The sequence below is a fragment of the Electrona antarctica genome (genome assembly GCF_951216825.1).
Source record: "Electrona antarctica genome assembly, chromosome: 19".
Classification (NCBI taxonomy): domain Eukaryota; kingdom Metazoa; phylum Chordata; class Actinopteri; order Myctophiformes; family Myctophidae; genus Electrona; species Electrona antarctica.
In genome coordinates, this window is record NC_136800.1 from 16,692,450 (window position 1) to 16,718,106 (window position 25,657).

The 25,657-nt window shown below is 43.5% G+C and overlaps 2 protein-coding genes across 3 annotated transcripts; both read left to right on the forward strand.

Annotated features, from left to right (window-relative positions):
* LOC306943006 (angiopoietin-related protein 3-like) lies at positions 1–4,085 on the forward strand (the record flags this gene model as incomplete). The annotated part of the gene is made up of 7 exons (XM_079529211.1): positions 1–474; positions 941–1,051; positions 1,945–2,056; positions 2,302–2,418; positions 2,942–3,037; positions 3,132–3,404; positions 3,865–4,085. 7 exons carry the CDS (start codon positions 1–3, stop codon positions 4,083–4,085), a joined length of 1,404 nt encoding a protein of 467 aa, XP_079385337.1.
* A 3,098-nt stretch (positions 4,086–7,183) lies between these two features.
* On the forward strand, positions 7,184–21,476 carry LOC306943512 (phosphoglucomutase-1-like). Of its 2 annotated transcripts, XM_079529895.1 has the most exons (11): positions 7,184–7,545; positions 9,753–9,915; positions 10,547–10,693; positions 11,201–11,323; positions 15,456–15,646; positions 16,176–16,330; positions 17,527–17,642; positions 17,992–18,127; positions 19,108–19,291; positions 19,839–19,967; positions 20,637–21,476. In XM_079529895.1, exons 1-11 carry the CDS (start codon positions 7,282–7,284, stop codon positions 20,724–20,726), a joined length of 1,698 nt encoding a protein of 565 aa, XP_079386021.1. In that variant the 5' UTR covers positions 7,184–7,281; the 3' UTR covers positions 20,727–21,476. The 2 variants fall into 2 exon arrangements, with proteins under 2 accessions (XP_079386021.1, XP_079386022.1); XM_079529896.1 differs by lacking the exons at positions 19,839–19,967; positions 20,637–21,476 and adding an exon at positions 19,691–19,791 and having other exon boundaries at positions 19,108–19,351.
* Positions 21,477–25,657: the final 4,181 nt, after the last annotated feature.

The following is a 25,657-nucleotide window of genomic DNA, read 5'->3' on the forward strand; positions in this document are numbered from 1 at the left end:
ATGGCTGCTTGCGCCTCTATCCTCTGTGGCACCTCGGCGGACCCTCTTCCTCAGCCCGAGGCTCCTCCCGCTGTAACTCGCTCCCGCTTCGCAGCCCTGGACGACGTGCGCCTCCTGGCCACCGGCCTCCTCCAGCTGGGCCAGAGCCTCCGGGAGTTTGTCCACAAGACCAAGGGACAGATCAACGACATCTTCCAGAAGCTCCAGAACTTTGACTTTTACTTCAACCAGCTGTCCAACATGGCCAGTGAGATAAAAGAGGAGGAGGAGGAGCTGAAGAAGACCACGGTGGTGCTGAAGGCCAACAACGACGAGCTGAAGAACCAGTCTTTGGAGATCAGCTCAAAGGTGGACTACATCCTGCAGGAGCGCCAGCAGCTGCTGAGCGCGGTGGGAGGCCTGGAGCAGAGGGTGAGGAGCCTGTCGCTGGACATGGTGAGCAGCCAACAGCTGGAAGAGATCACCGCCCTGAGGGTGAGTCACTCACTGCCAGCACCAGGAACGGCTCTGGGCTTTCACTGCAGAAAAGCAGAATGCCACACACCCAGTTGTAGGCACAGATAAATAAGTACATATCAGGGATGATGATAGCAGTTAATGTTGTTGTCAAAATGTTAGAGAACAAAAAAACAAAGGAGAGAAACTTGAGTCTGTGACGTTATTTTTATTTTCATGGTGAAATCCGTTTGCCTCTGAAATAGCCAAAGTCTCTGTTGAAACCAACCAATTCTAACGCTGGCAGTTCCTCTGCCTAAAATAAGTATAATGTATTATTAGTATTTATTTGATTTGATTCATTTATTGTTAAAGACAATTTAAAAAAAGTATACAGTTGTATAGGATTCAGTGGTGTTGTTTTTAACCATAGTATAATTACTGACCCTATTGCAATAGTCTTGCTAGTGTATATTTAACATGTCTTCCTTTGTGTATTGATCAGGAGTTGAGTCACACTCAGGAGCAGAGCATCGTTGACCTGCTGAGAGCTGTAAAGGAACAGAGTGAACAACTAAACTACCAGAGAATTAAAATCAACATCCTGGAGGAGAAGGTACTCATTCGTTTTATTAAGTTATGGTGCTTATGCTTAACCACTTCTCCTAAATCCTAACTATCCTAAATACTGATGTTGCTATAATATCAGTGGTGCTAGAATTCTTTCATGTCAAGGACCCCCATATTGATAGTTATGATTTGGTAGCGGACCCCTATCTGAAAATATTTAGTTCCACAGGGACCCCCAGAAGCAAAGATTTGAGTAAAGAATGTTTGCTTTAAAATATTGATTTGCACAATTTAAAAAAAATAGCAGATCTACAAGGCAGCTCACAGTGCAGCATGAATGTGCTATGAGCTTGTATATCTGCTATATTTGAATAGCCAAAGTATAAAATATGGTTAAAGTGGTTAAAAGATTGTGATGTACAATGAAACTGATGATTTACCGGTTGTAATGGGTTAACCAATTCTTTATACTTTATACTAAAATGTTCTAAAATAGCAAATATAACCGATCTATAAGCTCACAACGTGTTACTTGCATCACAATGCATTATGAGCTCTAGGGTGAAAGTGGTTAAAGGACACTCCTCGTCCAAAATAGGCTTCTGGGTTATCCAGCAATTTATTTTTACCCATTTTCCTTGATTTCTTGTCATTATCATGTGGCTTCTTAATATTATTAGATTCCAAATGCATGATTTACTTACAATTTAGGCATTTAGCAGAATAACCAGCCGAAAACCTTTTTTTCTGTCCAGCCACCTCATACTAATAATAAAGATTAGCATTTCCCTCAAAGCGCAATAATAATAATAATTAAAAAAAAAAAAAAACTCTAAAACTAAATGTTGAAACCCTGCTTTTAATTTAGAGAATTGTTCATGTCAATAAAAATGGCCATAAACTAAAGTGCTGTGGTCCTATAACAATTATACTCTCCAGCTCACTACCAACACACTTGTCCAAGAGAATGTGGAGACGATGACTGACATCTCCGTCTCTGAAACACCCACCCTGACTCCTTTTCTGTCAACAAACGATTCACAAACGAATGGTAAGTTATTCAGAAAGCATTCTGCCTAAAAAGCACTGAGTTGACATTAGATTAATCAATAACAAGAGGCCACAGTTAATGATGATTTATTTTAGGATGAATCTCTTCCATGCTCTAGTGACTAGTCTAATCTAAACAGAATGTGTGTGCGTGTGCGTGTGCGTGTGCGTGTGCGTGTGCGTGTGTGTGTGTGTGTGTGTGTGTGTGTGTGGGGGGGGGGGGGGGGGGGGGGGTTGCGCGTCTAGTGAGTCTACCGTCAGACTGCAGCGATCTGTTCGACAGAGGTGAGCGAGTGAGCGGTGTCTATGCCATCAGGCCTGAAGGACATCCAGCCTTCATGGCCTACTGTGATATGACCCAAGGTAAAATACAGTCAATATCACACTTGAACCACTTCAACCCTATGGTTGACCAGTGTCCCTCAGGGCTCAATACTAGTGTACATGTTTTGTTTTCTGTTATTGTGGGGAAAGCTTTAGCTGAAATGAACGCAGCGCAACGCCTTGTGAGTTTGTCAATCGGCTATTTTCCTTCGAAAACCACAATATGGTTGCTGGCGTTTAAGTGGTTAATCATTTGAACCGTAGCACACCTACAGTATTCTGGGTCATATAAGTTGAACATTTATTGAAAATAGCAGGGCTACAAACCCACATCATCATCATCATCATCAAATCAAAACTGTATTTATAAAGATCATGAGTGATGTGAGTGAAGAGATTTGGTGTAGAGAGAAGAGATTTGGTGTAGAGAGACCCCTTGGGATCCCAAATGAAATATAGACCTATTATATGTTTTAAGTGGTTATGAATTATATATGACACTCAAATGTCATATATAAATGAAGTCATTAAGTTGGCCTGCCCTTTTCTTCTCTACATTCAGATGGTGGTTCAACGGTCATTCAGAGGCGAAAGGACGGGTCAGTGAACTTTGATCAGACCTGGGAAAGATATGAAAACGGATTCGGGGAGTTTCAAGGTGAGCAGCCAGGAGATAAACGTTTCATATGGTTATTTTCTAGGTTCTAACCATAAATAATATATAAATTAAAATGAACCTTTTGTTATTCCAGGTGAGTTCTGGCTGGGTCTGGAGAAGATCTACTCCCTGGCGTCTAACGGAGACCGTCTCCTCCACATCCAGCTGGAGGACTGGAAACAAGGCACACGCTCTATCGAGTACAGCTTCTCTCTGGAGGGCCCCAACAGCAGCTACACCATCCACCTGGCGCAGGCGTCCGGGGACCTGCCCGATGCCATGATCAACCACACGGGCATGATGTTCTCCACCAAGGACAGGGACAACGACAACCACCAGGACTCCAACTGTGCACTCGACTACACAGGTAGACAAAATATTATATTATTATGCATGCAAAGTCACTTGAACAACACTAAAGGGCAACAGGGATTTTTACACTTACGTACGTATGTGTACACAAGACTTAACAGAATAAAGATCGTCATGAACCCTTAAACCCGCACCTGCGTTACACCCTCCTGGTGAAACCCCTCACTGTAAGGTGACTGGCGACTGGCGACTCCATGTGTGTATTGCAGAAGACATTACTCTTACAAAGCCCCCGACACTATGACTCAGACATATTGGCCGGATCAGCGGTGCGACGTAGGTGTGAGGGCCGCATAGCGGCCCGAACCTCTAGTATACAAACATGGGGGTAACCATACTAAACGACAGTCATTTAATGTGATGCTTTGCTGTGAAGGTAGTGTACAGTACGTGATACTGACCAAGCTTGTTTTCCGACTGCTTGTGCCCGCATGGCATTTATGTCACTTCCCCAGGCGGCTGGTGGTTCAATGCCTGCGGAGACACCAACTTGAACGGGAGGTACACACACCTCAGGCCAAAGGGGCGCTCGGAGCGCAGGAGGGGCATCCAGTGGCGGCCGAGCCGGAGGACGGCCTACTCCCTTCACCATACCCAGATGTCAATCGGCCCTGCATCCGCCCGACACCCTGCCGTGTCCACAACTCCGGCGTCCACCGAACTGAACTTTATCTGAACTGAAATCGCCAAAGATCAACGTAAATTACCTTAAGAAAGTTGACTTTCACCAAATCTTGCACCAAATCACAACATCTCATGACACGTTACACATAGAGAAGGTCAAGACAATACTTTTTAGGATAAAAGAAAAGAAAAAACTACCCTTCAACAGGAAGAAGCCTTGAGCAGAAGCCTTGAGCTCTAGGTGCTGGGCCATCTGACTCAACCAGTTGGGTTGTTTGAGAGAGACAGGGAGAGAGACAGGTAGAGAGACAGACAGACCAACAGACAGACAGAGGCATACTGTAGATGCCCAGGAAGGACAATAACAACTATAATAACAGTCTGCATCCATAGACCATGGAAACCCTCGATCCACAGCCGGGGAATCCATAATCATGATGCACGCAAGAAACACCCTAATTAACATGCACAGCACAGTCCCACCGTGGCAGAGGGACACGTGGACTGCTGTGATGTACGTACAGTACACACGCAGTACTATTAAGGCATGGAAAGATTGATAGGAAAGAGAACATTTTCCTGGAACAGTCAAATCTCTGCAGGGCTAAGATTAAAGGCAGTCACACAGAATATTGAGTCAGCTGTAATACTTCTTAGTGGAATTTCTGTCCTAAATACAAAGTCAGCCAGCCCACGAGAACAAGCGAAAGGAAGGTTTGTCCCCATCAGTGACCACCGTAGGATCTCAGACGAACGCATCCGAATTAACGGGGAGATACATGTTGAAATGTGGTCGGGTCGGGATTAAAATGATCGCGTCCTCATATTTTTCCACTCAGTTGAATGTGTTGGAACAGAATGCACATGACTGAGTCACATTGACTCTCCGCATACAGTATTGTAAATACCATATTTTTGATACAATAAATAATAAAAAGTTGAATTATTAACTGAATTATTTGTGAAAGGCTAATGTTTACTTTGGTCCCGACAACCTAAGACCGGGGCCCCACTGAGAGCGTCGCGTTGTGTTTGGATAGTGTCAAACAATTAACCGGGTCAAATGGGTGACGCCGTCCAGACACCGTCCACACGCAACTGTCGGCAGTGGAGCACCCTTAATTGATTAAAAAGGGAACATTCCAGGCGATGACGTGACGCTGACGGACACTGCATGTTTGAAGTGGGTGAATGTCTGTTTTCTTTTTTCTTTTGTTGCAAAATTCCCTCAAAGCTAAATGACATAACATGTAGTTCATTAACTCTAGTCTAGTTATGAGATGCCAACTTACTGTGGACTTAGGATTGGTCAGGGACATGTTGGCCCTCTATAGTTGACCGTGAATAGTAGCATGGCAGCACGTTACTCATCCTTGACCTGAAAACAACAAACACCACTTCATTTCTATACGCAAAGGTCGTCAAAAATCAATGCCAATCAATAGAGTCTAGTTAATGAGTCACTACAGGCCTGGCTTCCTGTAGTAATAGTGATTGTAGGGCCATTTCTTCAACTTCCTGAGTATTGAGCATTATCAACATAAGATTGGTAATAGAAAGAGTATCATGCCTGGGTATATTTCGAAAATAAATGTGTGATGCAAAAATGTGTTCTTAGAAGCAAGGCCCTTTAATATACTCTAGAGGGCAGCACGGTTCCATGTGGATCATTTGTTTGCATTGCAGTTTTGAAGATGCAGTATAGTTATTATTCCTTTATGTTCAGAAATCAGTATTAATTGTGTGTTTTATTAATATGATATACACATACTGTACCTGAATGTATAATACGGTACAGTATTATAATGATCATCACTTGAACCATGTCTTGTTTAAGAATCTGCCAAAAGGACACAATGTCTGTTCCTGGACTACATCTAAGGTTATGTTACCATCTTGTGTTTAGTTGTCTTTTGGGGATTTTTTTGTCACTGTACATTTGCACATACGTGAAAGTTGTCTTCTGCATTTACCCATCCTAACTACAGTATGAGTAGTGGGCACTATTAGTATACTGTAGAGCTCGGAGAGCAGTTATGTTTTGCTCAGGACACTTTTAGGATACCACTTTCAACCTGGTATCCTAAAAACAAACTTCTAAGGCCACATACTTCTGTCTCATATGAGTCGTGCCTGTCCACACCAAACACAAACACATGTATTTTAAAAGAAGAAAAAACAACTGTACTGGGCAGCTCTTAAATGTAAATGTGTGCAACTGTGTGCTCAGAAGGAGCATTCATGTCCAGAGAATCTACCCTGGACAAATAAAGCTTAAAAAGAAAAAGAAAGATATCTGATATGGGGCTGGGGGGGCACAGCTGCAGCCACACATGCACGCACAAAGAATACTACCATAGCACTTCCGTAGGCCTGCTTTCACCCAGAAACACATGCACACACATGCTCTACGCACCCTTCATTTTTACAGCCTATGGCACGCACGCACTCACTCAACGCACACGCACTCACTCAACGCACATGCACGCACGCACGCACGCGCGCACGCACGCACGCACGCACGCACGCACGCACACACACACACACACACACACACACACACACACACACACACACACACACACACACAGGCCTGCAGCCGTGACAGTGATCTTCCTGCACATGTGCAAAGGAGCGTCTTCAGTTACTGTGTGCTGCCTGTGCACTCTGCACACACACATTACTGTGTGCTGCCTGTGCACTCTGCACACACACATTAGCACACAGTCAAATGCCTCAGTGTTAAATGATCTCAGAGTGTGAAAATGGACCCATGTAAAGATCCATTTGAGTCCCTGCCCTGCTTCACACATTTTTTTCTACCCTCATGCATGTTCTTTTTTTTTGACAGGATACAGGGAGAGAGATGGGGGGGAGGGGGGGGGGGGGGTGAGACACACAGCAAAGTTCATCGGGACTCGAACCCGGGACACACTGTCATGCTGGATTACCAGCCAAGGGGCCTGCGGACCGCTAGGCCGGCCCAGGCCACCCTCATGCACTTTCTGAGTTCAATTACCACCGAGGACTTTACTGTGTACCAAAGGTTATTTTGGGCTTCATAACTGCCCCTCTGTTTGTGGGAGGAGCGAGATGTTTCCCTCTCGTTCCCTTCACAGCAATATAGTCATTCTCCCTCTCAACTGAGAGGGACCTGCAGGCCACTCTCTCTCCCTGGTCTCTCTCTCTCTCTCTCTCTCTCTCTCTGTCTGTCATTTCAAAGCTTCCGTTCGGTGGCGAAACGAAGGATGATGGACGACAGCCCCCTCCAGGTGCTGACGGTCCCCACGGCCCCCTACCCGGACCAGAGGCCCACCACGGCCGGAGGCCTGCGGAGGAAGGTCTACGTCTTCCAGTCCCGGAGGAACTACCTGCACAACTTCATCCAGAGCGTCTTCTCCTCCATCGACCTGCGCGACCGCCAGGGCTCCACCGTGGTGGTGGGCGGCGACGGGCGCTTCTTCAACCGAACCGCCATCGAGGTCATCGTGCAGATGGCAGCTGCCAACGGGGTCAGTGTCACCAACCGTGTCACCACGCCTTGGTGTGTTGGCGTTTGCTTTGCCCCCGTGTGTGTGCCGCTGTGAGTGTTTGTGGGGGGGGGTGTTTGTGCATACCGTCCACACGTGCAGGTGTTTATGTGGTCTTGCATGTGTCATTGTGCAAATGTTTTGCTTGTGTGTGTGTGTGTTTGTCGGCCTGCACGCTTGTGTGTGTGTGTGTGTGTGTGTGTGTGTGTGTGTGTGTGTGGTGTGTGTGTGTGTGTGTGTGTGTGTGTGTGTGTCACTGTCATCTGTTGTAGGTGTTTCCCTTGTGTTGTGGTGGGTCTTCCTCGGGGCATGTAAACACACACACACTATTAATAAAACGTATCTAATTTCATGCCAAAGGTCCATCCTGCTAATATAAAACAAAACGTTTATCAGTGCTTCCTAACCTTGGTGGCCTACTGTAATTAAATGGAAATTACATTTCTTTCATTATGTGTTATACTTCAGTGATTATCATAGAAACTGGTTGAAAAGTGAAAACAATGGTTCCGGGGTGTCACAGTTGACCCATTCTGCTCCTATGTGACGTGTATACAGTAGCACTTTGTTGTGACGCACTTTGTGACTGATGTCTGTGAAATGTGCTCTATCAATAAAATGTACTTACTTACTTACTTACATAGGGTCACAGGCTTTCAACAATGATTTCAAGTTATAGGTGGTGGCAGATTGCCTTTTTCTAGAGCTGACTTGAAATAATAAGCAGCATATCGTAGAGATTGTATCTGTCTTATCTCCATATCTTTATCTTTTTTGAATGATAATTTTCTTAGAAATGAATGCTCAATTGTTTGCTCCACTGTATGACAGTGTCCAGCAAACGTATAGTGAAAAGAGTCGATCCAAGCTCACAATGGCGACGCGTTGTGAGTTTGTAATGACATAACCAAAATAGGGACGACACCAGAGGCAGCCAGAGCTTAATGGCTAGAGAGTCTGCCTGGGAAATAGAAGGTCCCTAGTTCACCCCCCGGCGTGTGAAGTGCCCCTGAGCAGTAAAATTATCCCCTACTCCTTGGGTGCTTAGTAGTTATTTAAATGTGTATGTGCATGTGCTAGTGTGTCAAAGAAAGTCTGTATGAATAAATATGTATCCAATGAAAATGACTAACAATAGCTTGTTACTAAATAATAACTAACTTGGATCACTTTTTGTTCTTTTTTAAGCAATATCGACAAAAATTGAATGAAAAGCAATGCAATGGTACCACAACAAACACTGTGATAACTGTAAAAGACAGACAAGCACTGTTCTAGAAGATGGCTCCGGGCTGTTCTAGAAGATGGCTCCGGGCTGCTCCTGCTTGGCCGTTCTGTTCTAGAAGATGGCTCCGGGCTGCTCCTGTTCTAGAAGATGGCTCCGGGCTGCTCCTGCTTGGCCGTTCTGTTCTAGAAGATGGCTCCGGGCTGCTCCTGCTTGGCCGTTCTGTTCTAGAAGATGGCTCCGGGCTGCTCCTGCTTGGCCGTTCTGTTCTAGAAGATGGCTCCGGGCTGCTCCTGCTTGGCCGTTCTGTTCTAGAAGATGGCTCCGGGCTGCTCCTGCTTGGCCCTGTTCTAGAAGATGGCTCCGGGCTGCTCCTGCTTGGCCGTTCTGTTCTAGAAGATGGCTCCGGGCTGCTCCTGCTTGGCCGTTCTGTTCTAGAAGATGGCTCCGGGCTGCTCCTGCTTGGCCCTGTTCTAGAAGATGGCTCCGGGCTGCTCCTGCTTGGCCGTTCTGTTCTAGAAGATGGCTCCGGGCTGCTCCTGCTTGGCCGTTCTGTTCTAGAAGATGGCTCCGGGCTGCTCCTGCTTGGCCGTTCTGTTCTAGAAGATGGCTCCGGGCTGCTCCTGCTTGGCCGTTCTGTTCTAGAAGATGGCTCCGGGCTGCTCCTGCTTGGCCGTTCTGTTCTAGAAGATGGCTCCGGGCTGCTCCTGCTTGGCCGTTCTGTTCTAGAAGATGGCTCCGGGCTGCTCCTGCTTGGCCGTTCTGTCTGGAAATAGAAGTGTATGAAACTTGTGTAGTTGTTGTCCCACTGCCAATGCCATTAATGTGTTCCCTGAGGTGCCCGCGGGGCTTAATTTAGAGAGCTTAGAGATGCTTTCGCTGATGGGGGGTATATTTAGAGGGATTTAAAGTGAGTTACACATGATGGCATCTGCACTTAACGCCGTGGGCCGTTTTTTTTCAGGTGGGCCGACTGATCATCGGCCACCAGGGGATCATGTCCACGCCGGCCGTTTCCTGTGTCATTAGGAAGCACAAAGCCATCGGTGGCATCATCCTCACCGCCAGCCACAATCCCGGCGGTCCCGACGGAGACTTTGGCATCAAGTTCAACACCGCCAACGGAGGTATATAGATGTAACCCGAGTGCAGGAAGCAAGCGGTGGCGAGTTTGGCAGAGTGCAAAATAGTGTTACGAGAGAAGACTAGACATTTCACAAGGCGCGGAGAGCCGTGCACGGCCTTATCCAGACATGACACATGCACACTACTGAAATACCACATGTCAAATCCACACTAACCTTTTACTGTTATATGTGACCAGTGCTGACTGTTGTCCTCACAACGTCCTCATTTAACCCATTCAAACCTGGAAAGCATATGTGTCATTTTCGAGCTAGGTGGGTCATATGTGTCATTTTAGCTACGTGTATTATAGTGTATGTGTCACTTATTTTTCCCCCTCAAAAATAGAACACACTAGCTTGTAGATCGTGAGAATTTGTGCAAATGAAATACTATATATATACTTTTAACGCAAACATTTTTCTTTTCACTTTGATTTTGGGGGTCAAAATATTTCAAGATGGGGGTCCTTGACATGAAAAAGTTTGAGAAGCACTGATATGAATAAAAAGTACTAATTTATAGAAGACCTTTTGAATCGTATCTGCATATTTGCCTCTGAGAGTAGAAGCAAATGTATTGAGAATTGTAAATACTCCACGTGTCCTTCTGCTGGGTGTTGCTGGTATCTAGGACCAGCCCAGGAGGCCTTCACAAACAAGATGTTTCAGATCAGCAGGAGCCTGGAGGAGTTTGCCATCTGCCCAGGGCTCAGAGTGGATCTGTCAACACTGGGCGGACAGCAGTTCGACCTGGAGAATAAGTTCAAACCTTTCACTGGTGAATGGCTACCATGTGCACGCACGCACGCACGCACGCACGCACGCACGCACGCACGCACGCACGATATCCATATACAGTAGGAAGCAGAAGGATGCAAAAGTAACCTCTTTAAACTTGGGATAGCTATTTTGGTCATGATGTGAAGAATTTTCAAAAATCTACAAGTTCACAACCTGCTGTGATCCGAAAATCTGCTATTTTCTTGCTCCACTGGCCTAGCGTTTAAGGTGCATACCACTGTAGGCTCTAATGCAGCCTGATAGTGTGTCGCAGGTTCAGTTCCTGAGCCTGACAACATTTGCTGCATGTCTTAAAAAATAGGGCTCTTTTTCTTCAAATACCTACTGTGCTCAATTATAATCAATAGTAAAATGATATGGTATGTCAAGCCCGTCCCTGAATGTGAGACATTTATGCCACTATAACCTAAACACTCCATAATTGTGAAGACTAAAGCCTAGGACGTACATGTAAATCCTTCTTTTTGTTTGTGCTCATTCCAAGTGGAGATGGTAGACTCTGTGGAATCCTATGCCAATCTGATGAGAAACATCTTTGACTTTGCTGCTCTGAAGGAGCTGCTGTCTGGCCAGAGCTACAAGATACGACTAGACGCCATGCATGGAGGTGAGAGTATTCAACATTTTCCAAACATCTTCGATATTTTTCACCATAGCTCGCAGAACAGCACAAAGCTTTGAGCTTGTAGATCTTCTATTATTGAATAGCCAACATAAATGGATAAGTAAGCCTTGCCATACGGCAAGAGCCTAACTCCCGTTTCTGTAGCCGCTACAGAACTGTACTGTAGCGTGAGGCAGATTGATGTAGATTGATGTAGTATGAAGTACATCCCCTGGTATGTCGCCTGGGATTTACCCCAATCCAACCCTTGATGCCGAGTGCCAAGCAGGGAGGCACTGGGTCCCATTTTTTCTTTTGGTATGACCATATATAGTCTTACTTGGCTGCCCACACCAACATGATCACTATTATTACTATAAATGTATGGCTTTAAAAAAGGTGGTTCTAGCTCAGGTGGATGGCAGAGCCCACAGCACAACCATAACGCTGACAGTGGTGATTTATAGGAGACAGTTATCGTGCTTGGTGTGGACAGCTTTTACTTCATGTATTCAGTGCATCTTGCCAAGAAAACTCCCTGAACAGAAGTGCTTATCTCATACAGAGATTCTTTGGCGTGGTCTGAAAGAGGTAGCTATCTATAAGAGGGTGTATCTGTCTGTCTGTCCAAAACTAATCTGGCAAACAGCTCAGTGCCAGCACCAGATTACCACCAGATTATGTGCACACTCACTATAGACGTACGGGCTCCATTTTTGTCTCATCTCTCTAAAGCCACTATTTGGGGTTTTAGGAGTGGGGAAAGGGTGTTCCCCCACTAAAGTTGGTATTTTGGTTACCTGTCTAAATATCTTAAACACCTTACCCGTTATATTATGCATAGGTGTGGTTTGGGCGTTGCAATAATTAAAGCAGATTTAACCAATCACCAGTCTTGGCTTTAAGAGATCCCTTTAAGAGATCCCTTAACCGTTAGTGCTATATTGCTTCATAGCCGCAGCCGCTGCAACTAATTTGGCATATGTCTACGGTTTACGGGTGCTTTTAAAATGCACGCTTTCCCAAATGTGTTTGACCAAAATAGCAATTTAGGGGAAAGCGTGCCAACACGCCCATGACCACACCTCTAGGCGCAAATACCGGTGTCGGCAAAAGATATAGCGGGTGACGGAAAATACCATTAAGGGACAGAGAAAGCTCCTATATTCGTTATTCTCGGGCAGCGGCTGAATTGCGGGCCGCGCTGCGGGTAAAGGCTGCAACAAAATTGGAGCCAGTAGAATCCTACACAATTTCTAATTTCTAAACTTTTTGAAATATAGAGTACCGAAGTCCTGATGTCGCTTTCTCATCCCTTAGTATTTTCTTTTCATTTTCTCTCCAATTTTGTGGTCCAAAAAGAAACTACTGTCCCGGCGATATTGTCAGGGACGTGGTTCTGTATAGTTTACGATAGTCAGTCACTCTATTTGATACAGTATGTTTCTGACGAAATTTGAATGAATTCGCCGGCGGTAACATTAGCATTTCTCGCCGTCAGAGTCAAACCACCGTGCCCATTTGTTTATTTTTGGAACACAGTTTTTTGTGGCCCGATATTAAAGATGTCTATGGGACAAAACGTATCCCAGTTAGGATGTATACATTTTGACTTCGGTGCTCTATGGGGCTCTGATTGTCCAAATTTGGGAACGGAATGGTGGTCGAATCAGCCTGAAACCTTGCCCAAATATGGAGTCATATGTCATAGAAACGTCATAGATGGGCCACGTACACAGGAGTGGACTGCAAGAAATCCCAAAGCCACATGAAACCACCAAGTTATAGGAATTAGGAACCAGTCTTGTTATTCTATTTGTAGCCCCTAATAAACAACTGCATTTTCACAACACTTTGACATCGGGACACATCCACTTGTTTGCAATCGAGGAAATTCCAATCCCTTCCAGAAAGCCAGACGTCACAATGTGTTGTTTTATAGGTGGCGGTGATAAGTCGTGGGTGTTCATGATGCAAACATTCGTCACTTGTTTGTGGGGAATCTTTGCTAAGTCAAAGGCGAAGGTCAAGTCAGGGTGAAAACACGTTGTGTTTACCCAGTGGAAAAGTGCTAATCCATGCCACTCAAGCTCGATACGCAACGTTCATGGCAACGATAAAGAGGGAAGATTGTGATATAGAAACCGAATAAGGTTTTCAGCTGTTCTATTCCCGAGTGTTTGTTACAGTATATGACCCAAGTCTTTGAGACGAGAATGTGGTAATAGAAGCCGTCGTAGGGAGTGATGAGGTTTCTGAATTCAAACTGTTCCCAGTTTGAATTCAGTGTATCCCCTAGTGTGATAACACTGAAACCAGATGCGACACGCACACGCACACACACACACACACACACACACACACACACACACACACACACAATATCCCCCCCCCCCCCGTGGAAAGTCGAGTCTGGACATGTATAGATTTTGGCATGTTCCTTATTCTAACAAGACACCAAACATTCATATCACCACCATATGTACCAGTATCTCTCTCTCTCTCTCTCTCTCTCTCTCTCTCTCTCTCTCTCTCTCTCTCTCTCTCTCTCTCATGGGATTAGGTGATTAGCAGGCCATCAATTCCACACCAGTATGTTTATGGCTCTTCTTTGCATGCTGTCAATCAAGTTATTTCTGGTAACGTTAGCATGATCTCTTGTTCGTGATGTGATCACATTTTTCTTGACCTCTTTCAAAAAGTAGAACACGCACATCCGATCTAGTAAACAGGTGCAGGACAGTCTCAAGGTAAAGTAGAACACGCACATCCCATCTAGTAAACAGGTGCAGGACAGTCTCAAGGTAAAGTAGAACACGCACATCCCATCTAGTAAACAGGTGAAAAGTAGAACACGCACATCCCATCTAGTAAACAGGTGCAGGACAGTCTCAAGGTAAAGTAGAACACGCACATCCCATCTAGTAAACAGGTGAAAAGTAGAACACGCACATCCGATCTAGTAAACAGGTGAAAAGTAGAACACGCACATCCGATCTAGTAAACAGGTGAAAAGTAGAACACGCACATCCCATCTAGTAAACAGGTGAAAAGTAGAACACGCACATCCGATCTAGTAAACAGGTGCAGGACAGTCTCAAGGTAAAATAAGACAGAGTCGAGTAAGGCCGCTGTCTCCCTCTCCAATCTTTGGCTACCGATAGTTACCGTAGATACAGTAAGTAACCAGGTGTTTCAGGTTGAGAATGAAGCAACTATGTACTATAGGTGTGTAGTTTGAGAAAGGGCAGCTCTCTCTTATTGTAAACATGAATACACCATTCATATAGTATTTTAGCTGAGCAGGATTTCCCCCTTTGAAATAGCATTTAACTTATTCTAAACTTATCCTATTCAATCAGCTGTTGCTCTGCTGTTGTTAGACAACCAACTTGCAATTCTAGCATAGTCCCTCCGGGATATGGGATATAAACAGCTAACAGCAACAAACCTGGCAGTATTTCCTGGTAAGATATGGATACATGGATGGGTTATTATTGACATTTGAGACCTCTGCTATTCACATATGATATTCATTACGCCATGATAAAGTGAAGTGAAGTGAGGCATCAACTACCGGTATATGAATAAAGTGTCCACCCTGAGACTGAGGTGTCAGGGACTCAGGGTACCCAATGCTTCCCTGCTTGGCACTCAGCAGGTTGGATTGGGGATAGGTCCCTGCGACATACTAGCATCATGTCCAGGGGATGTACTGTACTTTACATACATACATACATACATACATACATACATACATACATACATACATACATACATACATACATACATACATACATACATACATACATACATACATACAGTACCGTACATATTTACAATGTAGGCATTCAGAATATGCCTGCTGTTCTATAAACGAGAGTGCACAATTAAAACCTAAAGGCGCGTACCACAGGCTCTGATGCCTGACAGCGAGTCCCCAGTTCGATTAGCGGCCCGACAGACCTTTGCTGCATGTCAACTCCCCGACTCACTCTCCCTATTTCCTGCCTTACACTGACTGCGGACAATCAACAAAGTCAAGAAAACCCCCAAAACAAAACAAAAAGGTTTCTCTTCCTCTTCAAGGAAAGGTCTCGATGTAGATCTCTGTCTGATCTCTTTTGTTCCCCAGTTTTGGGACCCTATGTGAGAAGGATCATTTGCGAGGAGCTGGGCTCCCCTGCTAACTCTGCCGTCAACTGTGTCCCCATGGAGGACTTTGGGGGCCTACACCCGGACCCCAACCTCATCTACGCTGCAGACCTGGTTGAAGCCATGAGGGAGGGACCATATGATTTTGGTGCAGCGTTTGATGCTGACGGGGTATGTGCAGATAAGCTCTATTTATCAAAACTGTAAAAGGCACAAAACATTTAAAAACAGTTTTACATTTTTAAGCTTAAAGCTGCCATCCATAAATGTCACGTCCTACCTGGGATTGGAACCTGGGGCCTCACATGAGTGCTGAAATCTTTACTGTAGAGCTACAATAGAGACTTTCATTTAATACTCTTGTCAACCATAGTGGCACTGGTCCTACCCGGAAATTGGATCTAAATGTTGCAATTGAAGACCAAATACAACAAGTTGTGTTAGTTATACTGATTTTATTTTAATTTCATTTATTTTGTATTCACTTTCAACATAGATTGCGGTTTTATTTAACAAAATTAATTTACTCTAGACTAAACTGAAAAGAGAACCCGCACTAAACTAAACATGTCCCTATAACTGTCTGGATACAATGGTCAATGGACAGTTGGACACTTAGTAATATCCTATATAAAGGGTCAAAGGTCATGAACTGGACTTGAACCCGGGCCTTCTGATCACTGTCTGCCTGGCTTTCTAGGACCGAAACATGATCCTGGGGAAGCATGGCTTCTTGGTCACCCCATCTGACTCAGTGGCTGTGATCGCTGCCAATATCTTCTGCATCCCTTACTTCCAGCAGACGGGGGTGAGAGGTTTCGCTCGCAGCATGCCCACCAGCGCAGCCTTAGACAAGTAAGGCCTCGGCCTGTCATCTCACCTTATTGTCAATTTGTCAAAGCCGACAAGGAGTGCTGTTATTTATTCATTTATTTTTTTCTTTACATAATGGTATATATTTTTACATTTTCTTTTACAGTAATGTTATATTATCAAAACAATCTTAGTGCCAATTATTTAGGGGCCCACTTGCAATATCCTCATGGTCCCGGCCCACAGGTTGGGGGTCGCTGCCTGCTATAGACCTTTTTCATGGCAGCCGTATACAGGTGTTACCAGTGATACTCGTTAACCACTTAAGGGGATATTTCACTTTCAAAAAAACTTTTGATCATTTCATCGTCCACTCAGTCTTATGTGAACACCCCAGACAGTTTTTAAGTTGCTTCAGTCAGTATTTAGATATTTGATATTCATTTTAGCTGCCCTATACAAACCCATTATAACTTAAAACTCCATTTTAACCATGATAGATTCATCGAAAACACCCGACCTTTTTTCTGTTGACTGATATTGTCCTTCTAATGTGAGGGGCCGTGGTTTGTCATTTACTGTCATTTATTTTTTATAATTATTTTTGATTTTGTGAGGAGGAGGGGGGGCTGGAGCTGGAGGTGGTTTGTTTCCAAAATAATTATTTTTGATGAATCTATCATGGTTAAAATTGAGTTTTAAGTTATAATGGGTTTGTATAGGAAGGGGGCTAAAATGAATATCAAATATCTAATTACTGAATCAAGTAACTTCCAAACTGTCTGGGTGTTCACATAAGACAGAGTAGACGTTAAAATGACCAAAAGTGAAATATCCCTTTAAAGACGCTGACAGGTCCAAGGTGGGAATGACCATTACTGGGGATAATCATTACTGTTAATTAGTACTTAATATACTGTAATTACATGTCTAACATTTGTAACAAACCAAACAGCGTGAAAATCAGTTGTGAATTTGTCGAGTTATGATTATTTTAATAGTGGAGAGACTTGGATAATATGGCGGCCTGACCTGAATGGAACGGAGTCTTAATTTGTAACATTGTGATCACCTGTGAAGGAAGTGACATATAGCCTGTTACATGGACTTTAGAGATGCTACGTAGTCCAAGGTTGTCCATTTGAAGATGTTACAGTTTCAGACGACATTGTTTTATCATTGTTAGTGTTGATATTTTGAGCTCTTCTTTGAATGCTGTTTCTGTGTATTTCCTGTAGAGTAGCCAAGGCAACAAAAATAGAGCTCTATGAAACTCCCACTGGGTGGAAGTTCTTTGGGAGCCTAATGGACGCTGGCCGACTGTCCTTGTGTGGAGAGGAGAGTTTCGGCACAGGTAGCTCTTCAGTGAGTGAAGCGGACTACAGAAATCACTTTGAAATCGTAAATCATTTTAAAACTTGATATCTCTTACTTTAAGCGGGAGAGTCAAATCTCTTGGCTATACTTAAGTTAAAACATAAAACGTAAGTTAAAAGTTGAAACGAATTGAAGTTCTGCTGCAGTTTTTTTTAATAGATGTCGAGGACTTGAGGGTTCACAGAAAATTGCCTTCTCTTGGCTTGAATTCCCCAATATAATTAGTCTGACACTGATTACGAGTGATGTTAAGTTGAATCAATAATTTGTCTGGAGGGTTTTACAATCATCTTGATTAAAACTCTGCCCCTGTACCACCCTGACAGGTGGAGACCATATTCGTGAAAATGATGGGCTTTGGGCCGTGCTGGCATGGCTGTCCATCCTGGCCACTAGGCGGCAGAGTGTCGAGGATATTATGAAGGACCACTGGCTGAAATATGGCAGAAATTACTACACCAGGTATTTAAAAGCATCAGGCCTGTTAAGCCTCAGTTAGACTTGGTTATGTGCAGGTGTCGTGCTCTGAAAACAGCTCACAGGTTTTACCACTGCTACTCCAGCTGACTGATTGACAGACAGACAGACAGACAGACAGACAGACAGACAGACAGACAGACAGACAGACAGACAGACAGACTCGAGAGAAAAAATAAAATAAAATGTGGCTTGCTGCAGAAAATCAGAAATGGAAGTTATTCAATATGGTGGCCGTATTGCATCCACAGACCAGACCAGTGACCACAGATAGTCCCAGACAAGTCACATTCTTCGGAACAAGTTTTTTCACACTGTGATTACAAACCAACAGATCAACACATGATTTCCACTGGCAAGCGTGTGTGTGTGTGTGTGTGTGTGTGTGTGTGTGTGTGTGTGTGTGTGTGTGTGTGTGTGTGTGTGTGTGTGTGTGTGTGTGTGTGTGTGTGTGTGTGTGTGTGTGTGCGTGTGCGTGTGTGTGCGTGTGTGTGTGCGCGTGCGTGCGTGTGTGTGTGTGTGTATGTTCACACAGATTAACGGCCGGGCTACACCAGGCTTTTCGCACACAAATACACAGAGTTTGATAGATATGTCAAGACAATGCATTTTATTGGTATAGCAGATTCCATACACAGTGCTAAAGCATTTGAAGGCATGCCATAAAAGAGGATTTAGCTGACATCTAGTGGCCAAACTATGCTGTTGCACATTGTTAAAACAATTACACTGCCTTGCCTGTCAGTATAGTATTGGCACTGGGGCCTATTCACAAGTATTATTTACTTTACTTAATGTTGGTGCTATGACTGCTATCATAATAGTTCAGCAATTAAAAAAAAGTAATACTCTAAACTCTAATGAGAAATGATAATATAAGACACATTGGATGGCATAGAAGTCCAGCACACATTTTCAATGTTAATGCTGTTGTGATTTTTGTCAATGTCATCGCCCCAACCAAGATATGACTACGAGGATGTAGACCTGGACGCAGCCTTCGAGATGATGGAATACTTGGAAAACACAATAGTGGACAAGTCCTTTGCAGGACAGAGGTTTGCCGTGGGCGACAAAATCTACCAGGTGGAGAAAGCAGACAATTTTGAATACACAGACCCAGTGGACAGCACCATCTCAAGGAACCAGGTATGGGACGGACGGACGGACGGACGGATATTTAGTTTCCCCAAGAATAGGAATGCTGGGGTTCACTGTAGGGCATTCACTTCTAGTCATTTTTACTAGTTGACTAGTTGCCTAGTTTACTAGTCGACTAGTCGACTAGTTGTTTAACTACCTATTATGTAAAAAAAATAAAATAAATAAATAAATAAATAAATAAATATTTGTACATGGTGAAAAACTGTGTACATGGTGACTATAACTATAATCTACCTGATCTTGAGGCCTACAAAATCGGGGAAAAAATAAAAAATAAAAAAAATAAACCATTTTTTTCCTTTTTCTTATCAACTAGTCAACTAGTACCAACAAGGTCGACTAGTGGATTTACTAGTCGACTAGTTTAGTTGCTTAATGCCCTAGGTTCAAGTGGTTAACAAAGGCGCTTCTGGTTTCATCTGTCAATTCTTCTAATCCGTGCTAGTTGACAGTCTTATATTGTACACTGAAGGAGGAACTTGCTCTGAAACAATGTTTTCATTGTCTTATGTGTTTTATTATTTTACTGTAGGGCCTTCGGATAATCTTCACAGATGGATCTCGGATCATCTACAGACTCAGTGGGACAGGAAGCGTCGGGGCAACTGTTCGGATCTACATCGACAGCTACGAGAAGGACGACATCTCCCAAGACACACAGGTAGTGTCTAGACTCTAGACTAACTCAGTGCATGGTTCTCAAACCTTTTCATTTCATGGAGTTTGGTGCGCATTAGGCCACAGACCCCCATAGCTCTGAGAGTGTACAAACGAAACCAAATGGATCCATTTGGTTCCATTTAAGGGTCTGTTTGGTTCCATTTGTATACACTAAATAAATAAATAAATCACAATATAGTCTCTATACTCTATATTCAGAAATTTACTTGAGTAAAAGTACAAAAGTTCTGTCATCAAAATAAGTGGCAAAGTAAAAGTACTCATTATGCAGAATATCTCATTTCACAATATTTTCAAAAACATACAGAATTAGTCAAAGAATTTGATCATCGTATCACGCCACGTCGTCAACTTGTAAATCAGCTATCTTTAATAGCCGGACAGCCGATAAATTTGAATAGCAGATGTATAATATAATGTAAAGCTGTTGAAAAATTGTAGTGGAGTAAAAAGTACAATGTTTGCCTCTGAGATGTAATGGAGAAGAAGTATAAAGTATTAAAAAATACTCAAGCAAAGTAAAAGTACCTCAAATATGTACAATAATATTGTACAGTACTCAAGCAAATGTACTTAGTGACTTTCCACCTCTGCTTGGCCCCACCTCTGTGAATGTCTAAGCACAGTGTTGCGTCTGTGTTTGGAACAGGTGATGCTGGCACCCCTGGCGACCATCGCTCTGAAGATCTCTCAGCTTCACGCCAGGACGGGTCGAACAGGACCCTCAGTCATCACATGAGCTTTTATTTGCACCTAGATTTCACTCCAACATCCCAAGATTCCCAACTCTTCTGTCCATTTCTCCCTCATCCCTGTGAAAAGGCACAACGATATTCAAATCGACAACCTGTAGTTTGCAGTGCAGGACAATGTAGACCACTGGTTCCCAAACTGGGGGTCCCCAATTGTTTTGGGGGGGTCTCCAGATGATTAGATGATAGCTTCAACAGTACACAAACCAACATACAGTGTAAGTGTATACAGGGTATCTGCACATTTTAAGTGATAATTTCATGACCTTTAAGACCTTTTTAATACCAAATTGGCCTGGGCCGTGGCTCGGAGGTCCGGGCACCTTGGCTGGTAGTCCGGTCTGGCAGTGTGCCGCGGGTTCGGCTCCCGATCTCGACGGCCTTTGCTGTGTGTCGCCCCCCCATCTCTCTCCCCGTTTCCTGTCAGCCTACTGTCTATCCCTCTATAAAAAAGTATAAAATAAAGACGAAAGCCACAAAAAAACATTTAAAAGATTTGCCAAATTGTCTAATATTACATAAGACAGAGGCAAACAATACGAAAATAGCCGATCTACATGCTCACAACGTCTCGCAGTGCGAGGCGTTGTGAGCTTGTAGTTCGGCTATGTTCACATGTATCTGTGGAACCGAGTCGAACTAAAATGTAATGCCTACAATTCCAATTGCTTGTCAGGGTGAGGGGTCCCTTTTGGGGGGGTCGCGGCCTGAAAAGTTTGTGAACCCCATTCACTGTATGTACCACAATAAACATCTGCTTATTGTGTTGAGGTCTGGTTCATGAGTTTTTGTTTTGTTTGTCATATTAGGCAACATGTACACAACTAAATTGTATACTGTATCTTGTAGGTCATAGCAATGACTTCATAGTATTATGGAGATACTTTGAAATAGGACTGCAACTATCAATTATTTTATTAGCAATTCTTCTTTCGATTTACTTAGAAACTCAAGCTCGCAACATGTTTTTTGACAGACCTTTTGAAACTTTGCACCTACAATGGCATGCCCAAAATTGGGGTTTATTATTAATCAATCAATCAATCAATCAATCAATCAATCAATCAATCAATCATTTTTTATAATGGATTATATCAATATATTCAATTAATTGCAGCCACACAAACGCTAAACATGATATCATTTTGATATTTCCTAACAAAATGTGCCAAATGTGTAGCAATTTAATTGTCTCAGATTTAATAAAATGCACTGCACAAACCTCTGTGAAATCAAGTGAAACTCGAGTTTGGAATTGAACAAGTCATACTATAGAGACCTCACTGTGACAGTGAGGTCTCTATAGTAATACTTCTGGGCATGCCTGAGTATGAGTATGCCTTCAAGCATTCAGCATGCCTCCATAAGTTCTCCTCGATATACTGACCTCAGCTCTCAAACTGCTGTTTGATTCACGCACGCACGCACGGACGCACGCACGGTCGCACGCACACACGCCCACATACGTAACTTTTCTTTATTGTGACTAAAATGTTGTCTTAATTAATCTGTATGATAGAATATGTTACGGATTGCAGTTTTCATCAATTAAAATAAGGTCCGGTCGAAAAGCTCATTTAAAGATGCTGTGCTCCCTGCCCTGCTACATTACAGTATTCTGTGCTCCCTGTCCTGCTACAGTACAGTATTCTGTGCTCCCTGTCCTGCTACAGTACAGTATTCTGTGCTCCCTGCCCTGCTACAGTACAGTATTCTGTGCTCCCTGCCCTGCTGCTACAGTACAGTATTCTGTGCTCCCTGTCCTGCTACAGTACAGTATTCTGTGCTCCCTGCCCTGATACAGTACAGTATTCTGTGCTCCCTGCCCTGCTGCTACAGTACAGTATTCTGTGCTCCCTGCCCTGCTACAGTACAGTATTCTGTGCTCCCTGCCCTGCTACAGTACAGTATTCTGTGCTCCCTGTCCTGCTACAGTACAGTATTCTGTGCTCCCTGCCCTGCTGCTACAGTACAGTATTCTGTGCTCCCTGTCCTGCTGCTACAGTACAGTATCTCAACCTCAGCTCTCAAACTGCTGTTTGATTCACGCACGCACGCACGGACGCACGCACGGTCGCACGCACACACGCCCACATACGTAACTTTTCTTTATTGTGACTAAAATGTTGTCTTAATTAATCTGTATGATAGAATATGTTACGGATTGCAGTTTTCATCAATTAAAATAAGGTCCGGTCGAAAAGCTCATTTAAAGATGCTGTGCTCCCTGCCCTGCTACAGTACAGTATTCTGTAAATGGTAAATGGTAAATGGTGCATTTATATAGCGCCTTTATCCAAGGCGCTTTACATAGATTGTGCATTACATTCACCCATTCACACACACATTCATACACCGATTGCTGCGGAAGCCATGCAAGGTACCAACCAGCACATCGGGAGCAATTTGGGGTTCAGTGTCTTGCCCAAGGACACTTCGACATGTAGCCAGGAGGAGCCGGGATTCGAACCGCCGACCCATGGATCATTGGACGACCTGCTCTACCTCTTGAGCCACAGTGCTCCCTGCCCTGCTACATTACAGTATTCTGTGCTCCCTGTCCTGCTACAGTACAGTATTCTGTGCTCCCTGTCCTGCTACAGTACAGTATTCTGTGCTCCCTGCCCTGCTACAGTACAGTATTCTGTGCTCCCTGCCCTGCTGCTACAGTACAGTATTCTGTGCTCCCTGTCCTGCTACAGTACAGTATTCTGTGCTCCCTGCCCTGATACAGTACAGTATTCTGTGCTCCCTGCCCTGCTGCTACAGTACAGTATTCTGTGCTCCCTGCCCTGCTACAGTACAGTATTCTGTGCTCCCTGCCCTGCTACAGTACAGTATTCTGTGCTCCCTGTCCTGCTACAGTACAGTATTCTGTGCTCCCTGCCCTGCTGCTACAGTACAGTATTCTGTGCTCCCTGTCCTGCTGCTACAGTACAGTATTCTGTGCTCCCTGTCCTGCTGCTACAGTACAGTATTTGTATGATCCAGAAATCCAAGTAGCTCCTCATCTATAGGGAACAATCGATGGTCTAAGTTGGATGAAATCAATACTCAAAAGTTAATATCTGGTAATGACAATGCAGCAACAAAAAAAAAGGATAAGCTCAACACGTTTGTACTTTTATTTGTACAGAACTTGCCTACACAACACAGCGTGTAGATCATCTATTTTTGCTGGTTGTTTCTTTTATAGGGCTTATACTGTACGTGTTTTTTGATTGATTGATTGAAATATTTATTAACAGTTTGCAGAATTACAGTACATTTCAAGCACAAACTCAATACAAAGGCTGTTAACTGTGAGTGGACGACCCAATTAAGCATTACACTTGTTTCCAATAGGGTCCACCATGTTCAATTTATCAAAAACATTTAGAGACGTACAAATAGACACTTCTATATAGACAAAGAACAGAACAGGAATTCATCATAATGGAGGTAAAAAGGGAAAAGAAACATATACAGTGAGGGGGAAAAGGGGTGGGGGGGGGGGGGGGGTGCTTTGTATCAGTTTGTGGCATTGCACAACAATTTACAGGTATAAGACTAAATGTAAGGGGTTGTCAGATTGTTGGGGAAATGCTGCTGTAGACCAATCTGAGAGGGCCACAAATAAAATAAAAGCCACTGCAACACATTGCAAATAACAGATAGGCTACATAACAGGGCAAGGTTTTTCCAATTTAAGACAAACAAAAACAGCGTGAGTGGAGACAGCACCCAGGCAATTATTTGCATGTTCAACATCAACACCACCAATAACATTTCACATGTTGATTCCAACTAATTGTGAACTTGCATGCTTTGAAGCTTTGTATATTATTATTATGCCCCAACCAGTTTAATCTCCCCAATAAATCCTCTCAACCACACAAGGAAATAGAGAGGGAATGACCTAGCAGAAATATGACACAACACACTTAAGTTAAGTGAGGTTGAAGAAGAAGGTGTTTTAAAGTCTTAGACATACTACAATTCTTGGATTTAATTAAATATCATTATTGTGTGTGTGTGTGTGTGTGTGTGTGTGCGTGCGTGCGTGCGTGCGTGAGAGAGAGAGAGAGAGAGAGAGAATGAATGAATAGCTTTAAAGCCTTTAGGCCTATTTCAATGTGCTATATGCAATTTGCATACATTATTCCCCTTTATATTATGTCTCAAAGGTGTAATGCAGTATGTGTAAACTGTAATGTAAATATGCTTTGCGACCATATAGTACAGATGGATTACTGCTTGTGCAAATATCAACTTGGCTAGGAGGCTACTTCTTAGCGTGAGGGCCGGTAAACTGGGGGTTCCAGTGGGTTCCCACTTCCCACCCCTATGGTTCCCACTTCCCAGCTGACTGATACATAATTAGGGTCACTTGTATGGGTAAGTATAGGCCCTAACCTCATTAGGAACCAAATGAACCAATCAATGAATCAAACTGGTACAAATTCTCATTCATACAATCGTGCCACCAACAAGGGAAGCAGGAGGAGGTATAGCTGCTGTTTAGTTTCAGGGGTGGGTGGTGAGGATGGTTAATAGTCACACTTGTGGTTGCACTTTGGTTGTAGTTGCACTTTATATTTAAAATGTAATACCACCTGGATCTTGTTATCATTATTATACGTATGTCTGTTCTTGTTTATGTATGTTTTACTGTGTGTAGTGTACTGTACAGTTAAATATTTAAAAAAAACTCTATAAGTGTTTTTGAGAGTTTTTTAATTAATTGCCCAGTTTGGGACATACACTTGGCCTTGACCTGGGTCATTGAAATGTAATGGGTTGAGATGAGAACTATCAATAGTTGTTGAACTTAATTGTTGAGCATCAGCTGAGTCCCTCTAAGGTCAGGAACTTTCAGTGACAGTCACTGTACCTTTAAGAAGGTCAGCTGATGATCAGAAAAGAGAGACAAAAAACA